Source organism: Galeopterus variegatus, unplaced genomic scaffold (genome assembly GCF_000696425.1).
Source record: "Galeopterus variegatus unplaced genomic scaffold, G_variegatus-3.0.2 Scaffold1088, whole genome shotgun sequence".
Classification (NCBI taxonomy): Eukaryota; Metazoa; Chordata; class Mammalia; order Dermoptera; family Cynocephalidae; genus Galeopterus; species Galeopterus variegatus.
In genome coordinates, this window is record NW_007727199.1 from 215,135 (window position 1) to 234,521 (window position 19,387).

Below are 19,387 nucleotides of genomic sequence, written 5' to 3' on the forward strand. Positions count from 1 at the left end.
CACGCCCGTACCGGACCGGGACCGGCAACGGGATCGCAACCCTTGGTGTCGCACCCGCACCTCGCTCAGCCAGTGAGCGGGAACTGGTCTGTATGTGGGATCTGAACCCTCAGCGGGAGCGCCGCCGCGCTTCCCAAGCGGCGCACTGTAGCAGTGCACCACCGGGCCGGCCCCTCCCAGGAACTTTTTGAAGTACCCTGTGTGTGTTTCATTTCCGAAGTCCGGTCCTTTGGGCAGGTGTTCCTAGACTAGGTGAGATTCCCCCATCGCATACTTTCATAGCACCCTATTCTTTTTTGTGGCACATATCCAATGACAAGTTTTCTGTGTAATTATTTGTTTAATCTGTCTCCTTGCTGGAATGTAAGATTCTTGTTCAAAGGCAGGGGTCATGCCTTGTTGACCCCTCCTTCCCAGCACCTAGCTCTGTGCTTGGCCATACTGAATGCTATAAATGTGTTTTGAAAGAGTGAATATGTGATGGTAAGCTCCATCTTGTGAGGCCACCTGCCTCTCTAACTCAAGAAAGCACGTTGGAATACCAGTGAGGAACAGAGAAAGCCTGCAAGTTGCTATTTTATTAATCATTTGAAATGGTTTAAACATTTTTGTAGTTGAGCCACTGTCAGTAACCAATGACTTATGGCCCATCTCACCGCTGACTAACACACACTGCTGTGCAGTGTCATGATGCTTGTGGCCCAGTGCAGCTGCCCTGTCCTTCAGATAGTGCTGTGAGAAGAGGGCTCAGGGAGGCAGTGAGGGGAAAAGATTCTCCCAAACATGGCTGCTTCTTCTCTAGGGTCCAAGAGCTTCAGAGAAATGGGAAGTAGATGCCTGGTACTGCTAAGAGCAGGTGGTGACACCCCAGGTTCCAGTCCCTGCCTGAACAGGCTGCCATCAAGTAAATAGAATGTGGCACCTAAGTGAGGCCAGGGCTGGCTGGGGCCACCGGTTGGCAGGAAGGCCATCTCCAGGCTCCAAGGACAGCCTTCTGTTTACTGGAAGAGCCTGTTTTAAACAAGTTTGTTTATGGATATAGTCAGCAATTTCTAAACCCAACATTCCATTTGGTGCCACTTGTGTATGAGCTGGTGTACATTTGTGTTTATTCATCTATTTTTCTTCTACCTGATTCCAGAAGGGATTTAAGGGTACAGCTGGTGTGAACTGGGAACAGGGTGGGAGTGAGAGAGAGGACTGGTGTGTGCTTATTAAAAACTGTGTGGATGGGAGAATATGTGCCCACACATGTGATCAAGGACCAAAGGTGAGACCTCTGACTGTAGTAATGTAGTAGAGCTGCTAAGAGCACTGACTTTGGAGTCAGCCTTCTGTTCAAGTCTAGGCTCCACCACTTATTAGCTGTGTGACTTTAGCAACTTACCTCTGCGAGCTTATCTCTTAAAGGACCTATTTCTTAGGGATGGTGTAAGGATTAAAGTCTTTAGTGCTATGCCTGGGACATAGTAAGTTTTCAGTAAGTAGTGAATGCTATTGATGATGCTGTTGTCGTTATCACCGGAACTGATTTGTTGTGCTGCTGACAGGAAGCTGTGTGGTTTTCAGTGTTTTCAGAGGGCTGAGGAAATAGACTCTGCAGATTGAGATTTGTGAGAACAAATCTCAGTGAGAACTAGACATCCTGTTAGTGACCTGCAGTGAAGATAACCCTAGAGGAAGTGGGGAAGAGAAATGTGTGTGCCAAGCACACAGATGGAAAAGGCAATGGGGTGGGAGAGGGAGATATGGCCCTGGATAGGGCCACAGAGGGGCCCTGGAACACACTCACCTGAGTAGTAAAACTGGATTTGGAAGGCAAAAAGGAAATCTGAAAAAGACATCAAGCAGTCCATGGCATCGTCCATGAGCACAATCCTGAAGGGGAAAGAGAGAGGGAGAAGGTGGGTGTGTGTGAGAGAGAGATTATGTGTGCACAAGCCCCCAGTCTCACCTGGGGCAGCAAGACGTTTGGGAGAGGGCTCCCCAAAACAAGCTCTGCCCAGTCACCTCACTTCTTCCTTGTCAATTGGACTCTGTTGCCAGGCTGAACTGACCACACTGTACCAAGAGCAGGTTCCCAGTTCAGTTTCAGTGGCACCAGCTAGTGGATGGAGCCTAGGGAGGGAGCGGGGGTGGGGGGAGGGGGGCAGCAAGAAGAGGATGCAATTGTAATGCAGCCAGGATTTCTTTTCATATTCTTAAGCTGTAAATCCTTTCATTCTGCTGTGAGGACCATTTAGTTCAGAATAAATACAGCTGATCAGAAAAGGCAAGAAGAACAGCCAAGAAGTTTAAAGGGGTCTTGGCAAGTGGTACTGAGATTTAACAAGCTACCAAATGGCCAGAACATCTACAGGAACCTCCACCCTGGAACACAGGTGGCAGACAAGGGGAGAGAGCTAAGAACTTGGGGACTCTGCACTTGTGAGGGCCAAAGAACACACTCCACCCTGTGACGCTGTGGTGGCCACTGCTCCTTGCTGTCCACTCCTACAAGTTGACCACCTCCTGGATTTTCATGTCTCCAGTCCCTCCCACTGGGCACCCACCTCACAGGAAGAAAGCCATTTGACTAGTAAAGGGATCGACTAAAGCCATGTTCATACTCGGCTGAGGGCCTCCTTTGAGGGGACAGGAAGAGAAGAAAATTAGCACTTGCTGGTTCCCATTGTGTGCCAGGCAGGGTGCCAAACTCATCTAGTGGAGTGCTGCTGCCCCCGCCTCCCCAATCTGTTTCTGACTTAGCCCTTGTGGCTTTATCTTTCTTTTTGTTTTTTAAAGGTTTTATTTTGCTCTGTCATGTAGTTTTCTAAATCTCTCTCCATCTCTCTGTGTCAGAGAGTCCCCAAACTGGCAACTGGATCAGCACCAGAGAATGCGTGCATTGCTCACCTCTGGGGAAGGGGCTTAAAGAGAGTATGATGTTAGTGGGGCCTCTGCCCCTGGAACTGTGCAAGGCAGCTGGCCCTGGCTTCAGATGTCCCTGAAGAGAGAAAATGGTTCCTATCTGGTTTTTAGTTGTAATAATGACAATAGAAACAGGTACCATTTACTGAGTACCATATTTCATGGCAGGTACTTTACAAGGTATTTAACTACATTAATTAAACTTTCTCCCACAACAATCCTATGAGGTAGGTCTTGTTATTATTTCCATTTTATAGGTGGAGAATCTAAGTCTCAGAGAAGTTAACTTGCCAAAGTCATACACACTCCTTGTGTGTCTGTTTGACCCCATAGGCCAGGTACGTTCCATTTGGTCACACTACCTCTTTTATTTATTTATTTTGGTGGCTGGCCAGTATGGGGATCACCCTGCCTCTTTTAAAATAAAAAATACAGAATAGAAACATTTTCTTTCTTAGTTTCTGTGGCTAATTTCTCTTCTTTCTTAGGGCTTTAACTATTTCTCATGTATTTCGTGGGGAGAAAGAAAGCTGCCTCCACTACCAGAGTTCAAAATTAAAATTTCAGCTGAAAAAAATTTAAGGCCAGAGGGTGGGTAGAAGCAATGCCGCCCACAGCCACAGGAGGGAGCCCTAGTCCCTCCATCATTGGCTCAAGGGACTAAGTGCAGCGCCATACAGCAAGTGCCTTCAGAGGCACTACACCTATTTTTCACAACCCAAGGAGCACCCAGGCAGGCAAAAGGAAGAGAGAGAATACATAGCCCAGAATCTGACATATAATGGGGACGGTGAAGAGAGGGGGCAGGTAGAGGGGACTGTCATTAACAAAGACACCCAAACTACAGAGGAAGAGAGCTCTCCCAGGAGTGTTCAAGGAGCAAGAGCCACCAACACCTCAAAAGTTTTTCCTTCCCATGCTCAGCAGAAAAGAAAAAGGCCCTGGAGAAGAGAAGCCAGTGACGTTTCCTTTCCACCCAACTCCCAGGACAACCAAGAACCCCAATGGCCTAAAGTTAATTACTAGGGAACAGCATTAAGCTGAGAACATCTCCAAGGAGGAAACCACCAAGGGGAGACAAAGCCTTTCAAGATGTTACATGGCTTCTCTTATTTATCAACAACCTGGAACCCAATGTTCCTGTTTATAGCTGTTACTGCCATTTATCTATTTATCTCTTTATTCATTTATTTATATTGTAATAAAATACCATAAAATTCACCTTTTATTTTTATTTATTTTTTAACATATCCATTTGTCTGGATACTCTTTAAAACTGTACAATTCTATATTTTTTAGTATATTCACAAAACTGTGTAACCATCACCACTTTCTAATTCCAGAAGTTACCGCCACTTGTAATTCTCACTGATCAACATGCTCCTTGGACAGGACCTGCCTCCCCGAGTCTTTGAAGCAGATTGCCATGAGCACCTTCCTCTTTCAGCCAGAGACAGGACTATAACCTGCAAACAGGGCACACCTTTCCAGCCTCAGAACTGACCCGCAGCTTTCTGTTAGGGACTGCTCTTGACTTTGAACCTTAGCAGCCTCTTTGAAGATGGGTAACTGTGGAAGTGAGAGCACAACTGTAGAGGGGTGGGAGTCTCTGTGGGGCAGAGCAGCCCTGCATGTGCTCTGGACTTGCCCCTGCTACTTGGCTGGCAACTTACACTGGGCAGGAGGGACCAGCAGGTGAGTTGAGGGAGGCAGACTGCAACAGGGGCTTTCTCTTTGAGGGAAATGTGGCTGGATCCCAGCAGTATGTGTGAAAAGGACCGAGGGGTTTTCTCAATTGCTAGCAGTGAACTGGCTGCCAAAAAGCCAATTAGATCTCAGCTTTCGTTAATAGCAACACCACTCACTACTCTGCTCAGCCACCTGGGAGACATCCTAGACATCCTGGAAACTCCCTTCCTCGCCTACCCCAAATCAGTCACCAAGTTCTATTAATCCTATTGCTGAAATTTCTCGTGATTCCTTCTACTCCTTTCCACTTCCACAGCTGCCATCCCACACTCAGCCTCCGCCTCTTTTGTGGACAATTTCATGGCTCCTACACTGTTTCCCTGGAACTACTCTTGCCCCTTCCTAATTCAGTATCCATACTGTCGTCAGAAAACTCTTTTTATTTATTTATTTATTTTTAAAAGATGACCGGTAAGGGGATCTTAACCCTTGACTTGGTGTTGTCAGCACCACGCTCACCCAGTGAGCTAACCGGCCATCCCTATATAGGGATCCGAACCTATGGCCTTGGTGTTACCAGCACCGCACTCTCCCAAGTGAGCCATGGGCCGGCCCTAGAAAACTCTTTTTAAAATACAAATTTGACTATTTTACCATTCTGTTCCCATTGCTCTTGAAACAGAGTCCCCCATTCTTATCCTGGCTATGACCCCATAGGGTTCACCCTCTGCCTCCCCTCACCTCTCCAGACTCAGCCTCCTTCACTATATTCCAGCCACCCTGATCCTTTAGTCCTTCTCAATGCCCTCAAACAAGCCAGTCCCTCTATCTATAATGCTCCCCATGTCCCTCTCCTTACCTACCTGTTGCCTACTCACTCTTCAGGTTGCAGCCTATCTAGCACCTCTTGGGGAAGCTTTCCCTAACCCAGACTAGGGTAGGCTGCTACTGGCTTCCACAGTTCTCTGCAACCTCCTCATGCTGTTCATGTCTGTCTTTGCCTCAGGACTATAAGAGCCACCAAGCAACACTTCTATCTCCCTGCTTATTGCTTAACTCCATGGTCCAGCATGGTGCCTGGCACCTAGCAGACACTCAGTAAATATTTGTTGAATGAAGGAATGCATAAACAAATGAGTAAGAGAGGCCACAGTGTGCTTTTCTTTTTCCCTGCCCATCTGACACCTGGATACTACATTCAGCTCTGCACAGTTCATTTAAGAGGAATAAACTAGAGTCATGGAGAAGGGAGTCAGAGTGGTGGAGAGTCTAAAAACCATAATATCGGACAAGTGGATGCATTTAGATCCTTTAGCTTGGAAGAGAAGACTAGGGAGGAAATGAGGGCTGAGACCCAACTCTTGAAGGGCTGCCTCTGAAGAAAATGTCACAGGGATCTAGAGTTTGGCTCTGGAAGACTTTTTCAAGCTGCCTAGCTCTGGGATGATTGTGGCTACTTTGTGAAAGAGTGAGTTGCTCATTGCTGGAGATGTTTAAGCAGAAGCTTGAAGGCCCATACTTCCCAAAAGACTTCTTCCAGCTCTGACAGAGTGCTGTCCCCCAAGGATGGGCAGACCTAACGGCTTCTCCTGTAAATGTTGGTTCTAGTGGGGAAAAGTTCATTGTTTAGAGGACTGTGGCTGCAGAAGATTCTGAAAGACTTACAGAAAGGTGCTTTTAAAAACATCACATGCTGGGCCGAGCCCATGGCGCACTCAGGAGAGTGTGGCGCTGGGAGTGCAGCAGTGCTCCCGCCGCGGGTTCGGATCCTGTATAGGGATGACCGATGCAATGCGCTCACTGGCTGAGCACAGTGCAGCCGGTCACAAAAATACAAAACAAAACAAAACATCACATGATGTACTGTCCATCTCCAAATGAATGCTCTGACGCATGAAAGTTCTGGGCATCTGTGTCTTGCTTTGGAATCTCGGCAGAACTGTGGGAGCAGGCAGGAAGCTACTCGTCTGTGTTTGCCTTTGGTGACAGGACTACCCCAGGTTGTAGGCCCTACATCCCCAGAGACAGTTCTTTCATCCTGAACTCAAACTCATCACCATCCCCGGAGGACTGAAGAGGAATCTTCTTGGAGACGAGGTCATCCATTGTGCTGTTTTCCAGTTGATGGCAGTTGGCTCAATACCCCTTCCTTCCAGAGGCTTTTTGCTAACATGCCAGCTGCTTCTGACACCTGGAGGAGCCTGGCTGCCCCTGCTTTGAAGTGGAGCCAATGGGGAGCTGCTGCCAACAAGAGTCTGTACAAATCTATTGGATCATGGAAGGATCCTTGAGGGCCATGCCTCAGGGCTAGAGAGAGAGGGCTCTGGGGGAGACAGAGAAGTAAAGGCGCTGCAGCTCAGCTGGCTCTGAGAGGAACCATGTGCAGGGTGGAGTCCAGGGCAGGCAACTGGAATGAAGAAAGAGCGCTTGGCAGCATCTGAGCTAATCCCGAGGGGGCTGGCCACTCTCTCCCTCTTGCTAACTTTCAACAGCTGGGATGGGCTGGCTGGCGGGGAGTTAAGTGGGTGCCGAGGAAGCAACAGCTTCCAGCCTGAACCTACCAACTTGCTATCTTCCTATTCACCCCTAAGGGTCAGCTTCTGTGGTCTAGTGGCACGAGCTGCACCCATTTTCCTGCAGTTCTTCTGGATTAGAAGGCCCTGGGATGAAGTCCTGGTTCCAATATTCACTGGCTAAGTTACTGTTTCTCTTTGATCCTCAGTTTCCTCATCTGTAAAGAGGATATAATCATAGTTTCTATTGTACAGGATTCGTGTGAAGAGTCAATATGATGATGTACTTTACCTAGTGTATAATAGGCACTCAAAATAAGTGGTAGTTGCTATAAATAATTGTATTCTATCTTGTTGAAGGTGCTGGAAGAGCCCAAAATAGCAAATAAAAATATAGCTCAGAGGAAGTAAGTGCTGCCAGCACCTAACCAGGCAGAGGCTCTTGGGCGGAAGCTAGTTCTGAGTCCACTTTGGGGGAAACCAGCCATTTGCCAGGGCCAGAAAGAAGAGCCATGTGCCATGACTGGACTTATTTTGGGAGGTCACATGACTGGTGTCCTTCATGGGGGCAGCCAAAGTGTGTCCGCAAGTCTGTTAGACTCACAGTGCACCTCTGTGGTCTCTGTGTTAATGTAAGGGCCATGAGAGGGGTAAGCAACGAAACCACACCTGGTTACCTTCTCCAGGTGGGAGGCAAAAGGCTGCTGTGAAGGTTTCCTGGGATACTTCCTGAGGGCTGCCCCTCTTCTGGGGTGCATTGGAGTCATGCTTGTGCTGCACAAGCTGCCTCAAGTCCAGGCTCCAAAGCAGCATGGAATGTCCATGTCATTGCTCTCCCCTGGCTCCAGCGTGCAGCTCTAGGGCACCCCAAGCCCCACCTGCCCTGCAGTGCCTAAGAAGCTTGACCCAGAGGTGTGGCAGTATTAATAATAGCTATAATAATGGCTAGTATTCATTAGGGGCTTATTCTGTCAGCACTATACATCCGTAAGTTCAGTTTCTTCTCATATTAATCCTCACTGAGTATCTTTACCAAGAACACAGAAATTCAGAGGGGTTAAGAAACTTGACTAAGGTTACAAACTAGAAGCAAAACAGCTGTAATTCAAGTACAGACCTCTCTGAATCCAACCACAGTTCCTAGACTAGCCACAGCTGCACCTGGTGGGCTCTGTGCTCCGTAGTGGCAAGAAAACCTTCCTGCTGGTGCCTCTGTCCCTTCTTCCACGCTTGGTGTTTGTTATAAGCGAATATTTGTTATAAGTGAATAGTAACCGCCCCCAGAAGGGCTGGAAGCTTAGGCCCCGGGTGCTGCTTTGTCCCTGCAGACAGCTTGAAGGTCTCATTATCCTGGAACCTTCCAAGAAGCCTGACAGCTAGGGGCAAACTGCTCCACAGAGCTTAGCATAAAGCCCCAACTGCAATACGTGGCCTGTAGGGCTTTCCTTTCCTTCCTCTGCCCCCAAACGCCTCAAACTCCAGGCCTGCTGGCCTCTCTCAGTTCCTCTAAGTCATCATTGGTGAAAGCCCAGCTTTTTTTCCACGTTGCTCACTTTCTCTAGGATGCTGCTCCCTCTCTGCTCTCTACCTAAATCCTATTCATCCTTTTTGATTTAAATGACATGTGTGAAACCTTAGAAAATTATAGAGAAGAGCATAACAAAAACCTGTGTCCCCACTAGCCAGCTTTATCAAGACTTAACATTTTGCCATCCTTGCTTTAATTTTTATTTTATTTTTTGGCGGCCGGCCAATATGGTTATCCAAACCCTTGACCCTGGTGTCACAGGGCTGCGCTCTAACCAACTGAACTAACCACCCAGCCCAAACCATCAGATTTTTTTTTTTTTTGGCAGTTGGCTGGTATGGGGATCCGAACCCTTGACCTTAGTATTATAACACTGCATTCTAACCAACTGAGCTAACCAGACAGTCCCCACTTGCTTCAATTATTAAAAGCTTTGTAAAAGATTACATAAACCATTTAAGCCACTTTAGTATCCCTCCCTCATCCCATTCCTCTATCCTTCTTCCCCAGTGATCACCATGCCTTAGTGGAACTTGGGGATTTAGCATTCTCTCTGCATGGTTTTAAACTATATCAACTCATGCAAATGTCTATATTCTTAAAACATTACATAGCTTTGTTTTGCTTATTTTCACTCTATACGTGTCATTCTGTAACTTGATATTTTGAGCTTTATAAGTGCTGATGCATATATATCTATTCATTTTAACTGCTGGATAGAATTCCACAAGCATGGCATGAAGATACCACACTTTATCCTTTCCTTCTGCAGAGATATGCAGATTGTTCCAGTGGTAGCTATTACAAACAATGCTGTGTGTTTCCTTATACCCAGGTGTACCCCTTGAACTTTTCTAGATTTTTCCAAATTTTCTCAAAGTGATTGTACCAATTTACACTCCAACCCACAGTTTATGAGAGTTCCCATTGTTCCACATCCTCATTAATTCTTGTCTTATCAGACTTTTAAAGTTTTTGCCAATTTGATAGGTGTGAAGTGATACCTCAATTTAACTGGAAATAAACATATTACTAGTGAGTTTGGCATGAAAAGCTGCCCAAATGTTTATTATTAGTTAATATTCTTTTGTGCATTGCCTCTTTATATCTTTGGACTATTTTTCTCCTGGAGTTCTTCATCTTTTTCTTATTGATTTATAGTTCTTTATAAAAAATTCTTTAGGCTAAAAAATTCCAGAGACTAATACATAATAAATATCCTCTTCCAGTCTCTGACCTGTCTTTCAGCTTTTTAAAATACTATCTTTTGTTGAATAGAACACTCTAATTCTTAATTCCCTGGTAGTCCTGTGATTAGGACTCGATACTTTCACTGCTGTGGCCAGGGTTCAACTTGCCATCAGGGAATTCTTGCTTTCTAGCTGAAATTTCTCTACTCTCTAGAATTTCAGCTCCATGAGGGTGAGGACTCTGTTCACTGCTCTACCCTTAGCACCTGGAAGAACAGTCGGCATGTAATAGGCACTCTCAATGAACACTGAGTGACTGAATGGATGAATGCAATTTTGTGTGCAGATAGTTGTATCGATCTCACCATTGGCCTTGGGCCTTTTTGTATCTTGTTTAAGAATTCTTTGGCTATCTGGTGGCTATAAAAATATTTTCCGGGCCGGCCCGGTGGCGCACTGGATAGTGCGCCGCTTGGGAAGTGCGGTGGCGCTCCCGCCCGAGGGTTCGGATCCCACATACAGACCGGTTCCCGCTCACTGGCTGAGCGAGGCGCGGGAGCAACACCGAGGGTTGCGATCCCGTTGCCGGTCCCCGGTCCGGTACGGGGGCAACACTGAGGGTTGCGATCCGTTGCCAGACACGGAAAAAGACAAAAAAAAAAAAAAAATTTTTTTCCTTTACTCTCTTTTAAGAGTATTATAGTTTTGCATTTCACACTTAGGTCTGTGATCTATATGAACTTGACTTCTGAATATGGCAGGAAGTAGGGATCTAATTTTATTTTTTTCCTACATGGATAACCATTTGCTCCCCTACTCCTATTGAATGACCCCTTTCTCCAACTGTTCTGCAATACTACCATTACATATGTCAACTTTTTAAAATGTGTGGGTGTATTCTGGCCTGTCTAATGTGATCCATTTGTCTGTTCTTACTCTAGTACCATACTTTTTTTTTTTTTTTTTAACATTGTATGTGTGGGTATATGGGTGTATACTCCATTTTTTGGTAATTTTATTTTTTAAAAGTTTTCTTTTTCTTTTTAAAATAATTAATTAATTAATTAATTTTAATTCTATTTTGTCGATATACAATGTGGTTGATTATTGTGGCCTATTACCGAAACCTCCCTCCCTCTTCCCTCTCCCCCCTCCCACCCAACAATGTCCTTTCTGTACGCTTGTCGTGTCAACTTCAAGGAGTTGTAATTGTTGTGTCTTCTCCCCCCCCGGGGTTTTTTTGTGTGTGTGTGTGTGTGAATTTATTTATTTATTTTTATCTCCCACCAATAAGTGAGAACATGTGGTATTTCTCTTTCTGTGCCTGACTTGTTTCACTTAATATAATTCTCTCAAGGTCCATCCATGTTGTTGCAAATGGCAGTATTTCATTCGTTTTTATAGCTGAGTAGTATTCCATTGTGTAGATATACCACATTTTCCGTATCCACTCATCCGATGATGGACATTTGGGCTGATTCCAACTCTTGGCTATTGTAAAGAGTGCTGCAATGAACATTGGGGAACAGGTATACCTTCGACTTGATGATTTCCATTCCTTTGGGTATATTCCCAGCAGTGGGATAGCTGGGTCATATGGTAGATCTATCGGCAATTGTTTGAGGAACCTCCATACCATTTTCCATAGAGGCTGCACCATTTTGCAGTCCCACCAACAATGTATGAGAGTTCCTTTTTCTCCGCAACCTCGCCAGCATTTATCATTCAGAGTCCTTTGGATTTTAGCCATCTTAACTGGGGTGAGATGGTATCTCAGTGTAGTTTTGATTTGCATTTCCCGGATGCTGAGTGATGTTGAGCATTTTTTCATATGTCTGTTAGTACCATACTTTCTTAATTATGATGGCCTTATAATAATTCTTGCTATCTCGGAGGGCAAGTTCATCTCTTTCTTTTTTGGGGGGGTGGGAGGGGCTGGCCGGTATGAGGATCTGAACCTTTTACCTTGGTGGCAAGTTCATCTCTTACTAATCTTTCAAGTCCCAGTTTCAACATCTCTTCCTGTGGAAGAGCTTCCATGATTCCCCTTATTAGGTTTGTTATCCTGTTTATATGTTTCTATAGCACTTAGAACTTCATTTATTTAATGTCTGCTGCTCTATCAGTTTGTAAGTTCCTCCAGGGCTGAGACAACATCTATTCTGGTCACTTTCATAGCCCCTCCACAAAGCACAATGACTGGCACATAACGGGCACTCAATACATATTTGGTGAATGAAAGAATGGGGAAGGAAAAGACAGTCCATTTGGGGGAAAGACCTTTGATGCAACAGTGATATGGGCAGATACCTATGCAGAAGGATATTGTAGGGAGAGCCATAAAGAAAGAAAGATACCAGGAAAGCATAAAGCTGTATCCTCAGGGCGTGGCATGAGGTAGGACAGGTATAGGATGCTCTGTAAACACTTGAAGACTGAATATAGGAATGAAACATCACACCCCATTCACTAAATTATAATTTTTGAAAATAGGCAATTTGTGGGGTTTTTTTTTTGGGGGGGTGCCTGGTTGGTATAGGGATTGAACACTAGGCCTTGGTGTTATGCTCTAATCAACTCAGCTAACTGGCCAGCCCTAAAATAAGTAATTTTTTGAGGGCTATGTGACAGGCATTTTATATGAATTATCTCATTAAATCCTTAAAATAACTATCAACCAGGTGCTATAATTACTTCCATTTTACAGATGAGGAAATTGAAGCTTAGAGCAGTTAAATAACTTAATCAAGTTCACAAGCCAATAAGTAAAAGAACTGGAATTTGAATCCAGGGCTGTCTGGCTCCAGCACCCCAAGTCCTTGATCATTAGGCTATATAAGAGCTTTGTGAACAGAGACCAGCAGAAAAATGACTCTCTTGAATGGGGGCAAGTGGCAATGTCTATAATTAGATTCCTTAGGAGTTTATGTGCTTTCAAAGCATTATATGTAATTCATAACAGAATCATGACAACCGAGATTTTACTATTGAACATATATTATTTACTAGTGGTGCTGGCCTTTGGGGAGGGAGAAGTTAAACAGATGGGAAAAGAGAAGGAAATGTAACTTGTTTTAATCAAACCAATTCTAAAATGCCAGAATGGGAATGGCAGGCAATGCTTTAAATTAGTGGCTCTCAGACCATCAGCATCAACTGGGGATTTTTTAGAAGTATGAATTCTAGACCACGCCCCCCCCTCCAGGGATGGGGCCCCACCATGTATGGTTTAGCAAGTCCTGCAGGTGATTCTGATGCATGCCCAGTTTGAGAACCACTGCTTTAAATCTTCACCTGTGGAACAATGCTTCCTAGCCCTGTGTCACTTGGGCCTGAATGGTTCACAGATGTGATGGTCCCTTTGGCCCAGCTGGGAGGAGGCCAGAGACTGTGTAGGCTGATCATAAACAGTCTTGACAGAACCTGACATTTTTGTTATATATTATCTGAGTGTTGTGAAGTAAAAAAAGGCCAGAAATTACTGCCTTTAGGAAGCCAGAAACTTTTTTTTTTTAATCTAGTGATAATAATGAAATAATACCAACATTATTATAACGCCAAGAAACTGTGACCTTAGTGTTATAAGGCTGCACTCTAACCAACTGAGCTAACTGGCCAGCCAAGAAACTACTATTTATTGAATATCTACATTGTGCTAAGTAATTTACATATTTTTTGTTGTTGAAATCTCACAAACACCCTATGAGTTAGTTACTATTATTTTGTCCATTTTACAGATATGGAAACAGGGCTCAGAGAAGTTAATAGACAGCCTCAAGGTCATCCAGTTAATGGGGCACAGGTGGAATTTCTTTTTTTGCTAGTACATTGTGAAACCAGGATTTTTGTTTGTTTGTTTTTTAAAAGATGACCGGTAAGGGGATCTTAACCCTTGACTTGGTGTTATTAGCAGCACACTCTCCCAAGTGAGCCACGGGCCAGCCCTGAAACCAGGATTTGAATTCCAGAAGTCTAGCTCCAATTGCATGCTCTTAACCATTGGGTAAGCTTCCCAGTCCACGGAGGATGGAGAGACAGAAATGCTATGATGATCACTTAGGGATAAAATTACTTAACTACTTCCACTGCTGCAGGAATGTGTGAGGTGGAGGGGATCTCTGGCTGGGGCCGCTGTCATGGGGTCTGTTTGCTCTTTCCTTTTCTGTGTTTCCAGCTCACACCTGCTGCCCCGGAGACTGGCCATGATGCTTGCAGCACATAAGGCAGGCGTGCGTGGAGATGCCATGCGGCTGAACAGGCTCTGGTTTACAGCTGCCTGTGGATTACATTCTTTTATGCACACATCATCACAGACTAGAGCCTCCTTCTGCAGCCTGTCCCCAAACCTCAGGGCCCTGGATAAACTAAACCCAGCAGTGAGATGGGAGAGGGTAGTTCCTCTTCTAGCAATAGTAACTGCCGTGGATGCTTAACCACCCTCATTTGTGATCTGGTCAGATGCCTGGGTATGTGTGGAAGATGGGATCCTGACTTTCAGGACAAAATGAGGGCACTTTCTGGGATATATACAATTTTTCTACATACACACTAGCTGGAGAGGAGTAGGGAAAGAATGGCATTGAGAGGGTGGTGTTGACACAGAAGCCTGATACTCATACAGAAATTAGGAGAGAAAACAAACTTCCACCAATTCTGAATTCACTTCTAACCTTGTAGCCAGTACCCTCTAGATTACCCAAGGCCCTCCTGTTGTCTATATTTGCATTTCTATTATGCCCTCCACTGCTATTGACACGGAGTGGCTTCTACCCTGCCAAACTGAAAGGTCTGAGATGTCCACCAAACAGCAGGCCTTCAGGGGAGGACTGGGTAAGCTTCTGGCCACAAACAGAGGAATACCACTCCAGAAGCCCCTTGGTATCAATAGTTGTACCAAGTGCAATTATACCTCGGAATCAAGAATTCGTGGTTCTTAGAGGATTCTGTCACTTATACTCAAATCTTGCAGTGCTTACATCTATTAATTGTTTGGAAGGGTCAGGGAAGATGGGTGGAGTGAATGCAAAGCTGTGACTGCTGCGGGCTAAGAATCACAAAGGAGGCTCACCCCCATAAGCTCTCCACATACCCTTCAGGAATGAGGAGGAAGGAGACTGAAAATACCCTTCTAAATTAAATGTCAAGTTTCTTGAAGGGCAGGAACTATATCTTATTCATGACTGTATCTCCAGTGTGCAGAATAGCTCCTGGCACAAAATCAGTATTCGGGGCTGGATGGTTAGCTAAGCTGGTTAGAGTGTAGCCTTGTAACACCAAGGTCAAAGGTTTGGTTCCCCATACCGGCCAGCCAGCAAAAAAACCCCCCAAATAAAAAAAAACCCTAATCAGTATTCAAGAAATATTTTGCAAAATGAAGTACTGATATATGCTACAACATAGATGAACCTTGAAAACATTATGCTAAGTGAAAGAAGTCACTCAGAAAAGGCCACATATTATATGATTCCATTTATTTGAAATGACCAGAATAGGCAAATCTATAGAGACAGAAGGTAGGTTAGTGGTTGTCTAGGGCTGGGGAGTATGGGGGGATTGGGGAGTAATGGCTAAGGAATGCAGGATTTCTTTTTAGGGTAATGAAAATGCTCTAAAATTGATTGTGATAATGGGTGCTCAACTCCAGAAATATACCAAAAGCCACTAAATTTTTTTTTTTTTTAAAGATGACCAGCAAGGGGATCTTAACCCTTGACTTGGTGTTGTCAGCACCACACTCTCCCAAGTGAGCCAACCGGCCATCCCTATATAGGGATCTGAACCCGTGGCCTTGGTGTTACCATGAGCCAGCCCTCTAAATTTTATTTTAAATGAGTGGTGTATGATATGTGAATTGTTAAAAAATTATTTATCTAAAAGCTGTTAAAAAATAAATATTTGATGAATAAATGAATGAAGAAATGAACACAGGATATAGTTGCTGACTATTGTTCTTAGAGTTACTTAAAACCATGGACTATTAGTACCATGTAAAATGCCAGACAAGGAACACTCATTCATACATTCATTCATGTGTTCATACATCCAGCAGACATTTACAGAGTGTCTAGCATGTATCTTGGCACTATGCTAAGTGATAGTGATTCAGCAGCAAACGAGATTCGTGTAGATCCCACTTGCCCTCCTGGAGCATACACACTCATACTTATGGTTCCTTTTCTTTATTTAGGAACTCTCTAGTTAGAGAGAGTTAAGTCCAGTCTTTAAGAATGCTGAATTTTTCCCCAAAAGTGTTGGGGCTGAATCTTCCTTAAAATGATCTGAGCGCAAACTTCCAGTCAAGATGGTGGAATAGATGGCCCCCAGCGTCACTCTCTCCCACAAATCAAGAATTTACAACTATAAAAAAGCAATGACAGCCAAGGTGGGGCCTCTAGAGCTCAGGGGAAGAGGAGGAGAGACCTACAGAGTGCATGAAGGCAGGAGAAGCCATGATGAGAGAAAGAAAAAACCGCTCTGACCGTTTTGAGCCCTGGCTGCTTTAAGGCTGGAGCTGCTGAGCACACAGAGCAGGAGACAGCAAAAGCTGCTGCTGTGCCCTTCAGACGAAGTTGCTTGGAGCCTGCAGGGGAGAAGAGGGCCTTGGTGGCCCCCAGGCCAGTAAGACCACTAATAGGGTTCCTGTGGACCCACACAGGGGCAAGGAGCCACAACAACTGAAAAAAAGGAGCCACTCAGAGGCTGGTGAGTCATCACAAGGACCAGAGCTTGGCCCGTCCCATGGGAAGTGTTTGGAGCACAGGTGGTGGGGGAGATGGGCCCACTGGGGGAACACTGCGGCACAGAAAGTACAGCTGATCTGCCCCCCAATCAGTGCAGGACCACTCAGAGGAGAATACAGAATTGCATGGGGTGCAGTTTGATGAAAATACTCAGGCCCAGACCAGAGTTTCTGCGTAAACCAGGTACACCAGATTTCTCTAGATCCAGAAGTACCTACAAAGTCAACCATTAAAACCTGAGCTGCACGAAAAGCCTTCCCTAGGGAATGAGCAAAGCAGCAATTTAGCTCAACCACAGAGCTCAAGTACTGGTCGCCATAGGAAGTTACCCCATTTTAGAAGTAAGCAAAGGACAACAAATTAGTTCCAGTGTAAAGTTTAAGTGGTGGGAACAACAAATAATCCAACACAGAACTGAGAGAAAAACCAAAGTACCCACAACCAGAGACAAAGTTTGATATTAACTGGTAAAGGTCTCATTTCACCAAAGAATACCTATAACACCTAGAAGGACTGGAAATTCTCTGGGCTACCAAGCCAGAAAGGGGGGAGAGTCAGAGGCCTCAGCCATGCCCCCGACACCCACAACAGTCCAAGGGTGGGGGGGCTTTGGGCCTTGGCCACATCCCCCCAGCACACACAACCAGCCCAGCAATGACCACCAAGCCACTGCAGGAAGCACCCCTGGCTCTCCTGTGCCGGGGCAGTGGGGGGACTGAGGGCCTCAACCATGCCCCCCCCGACACATGCTACCAGCCCAACAATGACCAGCGAGCCACCACAGTTAGGACCCTGGCTTCCCAAGCTGGGGTGGTGGGAGCAGTTGGGGTTTCAGTGGTTCAAACCACCAAGCAGAATGACACAGGGAGACAGGAGTGTGAGGAGACTGAGAGTCTCATGCTCTTGCTTCTCTGCCTCTGGATTCAGGCAGACTTGGGTTCAAGTCATGCCACTGCTAGTTTCAAGCTATCAGTAAATTCAGGCAACACAATTAACCTCTCTGAGCCTGTTTCCTCTTCAGTGACATGGGAAGTAACTCGTGTGTGTGTGTGTGTGTGTGTGTGTGTGTGTGTGTGTGTGTGTGTGTGTGTGTGTGTGTGTGTGTGTGTGTGTGTGTGTGTGTGTGTGTGTGTGTGTGTGTGTGTGTGTGTGTGTGTGTGTGTTTTGCCTCTTCATCTCACCACCCTCTAAACACCCTCCATTTCTACCTTGAGGCTCCTTATAGAAACCACAAAAGGTCACTGTAAAGGGAAGTAATCCCTTATAAGGATTAAGTGAGATAATTAAGGTAAATAAATTTAAATGATTAGAGAGCAGTGTTATAACACCAAGGTCAAGGGTTCAGATGCCCTTACTGGCCAGCTGCAAAAAAAAAAAAAAAGGAAAAATTAAATGGAACAATGAAGGTAAATGCATTCAATATGACTTAGGAAAGCAGAGAATTTTTCAGAAAACAAAATTTTTGCTATACTTCCATTAGCAACCCTAGCTCAGATTTTGTATTAAATAAGTAAAAGTTAACTGAGGCATGGTCCAACTACCTCATTTAGTTAAAAAATATGAATGACAGTGAAACCAATCATAGAATAAGGGGCTTCTAACTATTTCTGCAAAGTCCTGCTTCTGGATTAATCTTGAAAACCTTTTAGCATAAATAATACAATTTGCCCTTCCCTCAACTGGGGCTTTATCACCTTCAAGCCCTTCTGGTCTCCAATCTCAACTCTTCTCATTCCGAGTCACTGCCAACTCTTGTCCCCTCTTTTCCAAGAATATCCTCTAGAGGTGTGTGTGTGTGTTGGGGTTTGTTTTGCCTCCTCATCTCTCCACCTCCAACTCTATCTTCAGACCCTGCGGCTCCCCACAGAAACCACAAAGGATCATTTAGCTTCCCTTTGGAAATGCAGAAAGTATTATGTTTGGGGGCAAATCCCAAACAGACCCCTCTCCAAATACCAATTTCTTCCTTAATGGTTTTTTTCATTTTCATAAATTTCAGTTTTCTCTAAGAAGCCTGGGAGCTGAGTTGGTTTCAAGAGTCCAGGAAACGTACCTGGCTGCTTTCTGAGTGAGCTCCAGCGGGAAATCCGGGCACAGTAATTGCAGCAAACAATGATATTCTTTCATGGTCAGCAAATCTGCAGTGGAAATGGAGAGCAACACATTAGGTCTCTGCTTTTCAAATCACTGCTCTTTTTTTGGGTCATTTCATGGGTTTCAGACCTAGTCCTGGTAGAGCTACTCCTTTAAAGGTGAGTCAGTTGAGGGTGTGCTAGCCACTAACCTCCAGGGCTGAGATTTTAAGATCAATATTTCTACAAAGCTTTTACTGGGTAGAAAACACCCAGGTACAACGTTTTGACCAAAGGTCAAATGGTTTGAGAAATGATCAGGGAAACAGAGGAAACAAGAGAGGTACCTCTATCAGCCTTCTTAGTTTGGTTTTCCTTGTATATAAAAATCTGGAAGAATGAGTCATTTCAAAGCTGGGTAAATTTGCTGAAACCCTCTGGCATGGTAGCATTCACTACCACATGCTTAAAGACCATCTACAGAATATCTGGAAGCAGTACTAAGGCAAACAGTCTTGCAGTGTATGGAGGAGAAGAGTATAGCATAGAAACCCACAGACCTTATTATTCTGTCATCCAGTATTGCAGCAGGCTGGCTTCTTTTGGATGCCTGCACACAAATCTGGTCATCTTATTATAGGAAGCCAAGACAAAGGTCCAAGACAAACAATAAAGGCAACCAAATGATTCCTGATATACAGAAGCAGTGCTTTGGGAGAGATAAGCCAGGACAAGTCTCTGTGGT

At 44.9% G+C, this 19,387-nt stretch overlaps 1 protein-coding gene across 1 annotated transcript in view; it reads right to left on the reverse strand.

The window, feature by feature from the left end:
• The window catches only part of LOC103592098 (chromosome unknown open reading frame, human C11orf49), a 208,402-nt gene that overhangs the window by 6,887 nt on the left and 182,128 nt on the right, over window positions 1–19,387 (reverse strand). Inside the window, exon 5 of the mRNA XM_008574696.1 lies at window positions 1,793–1,878. Coding sequence (XP_008572918.1) covers window positions 1,793–1,878 — 86 coding nt within the window. The remainder of the gene's footprint in view (window positions 1–1,792; window positions 1,879–19,387) is intronic.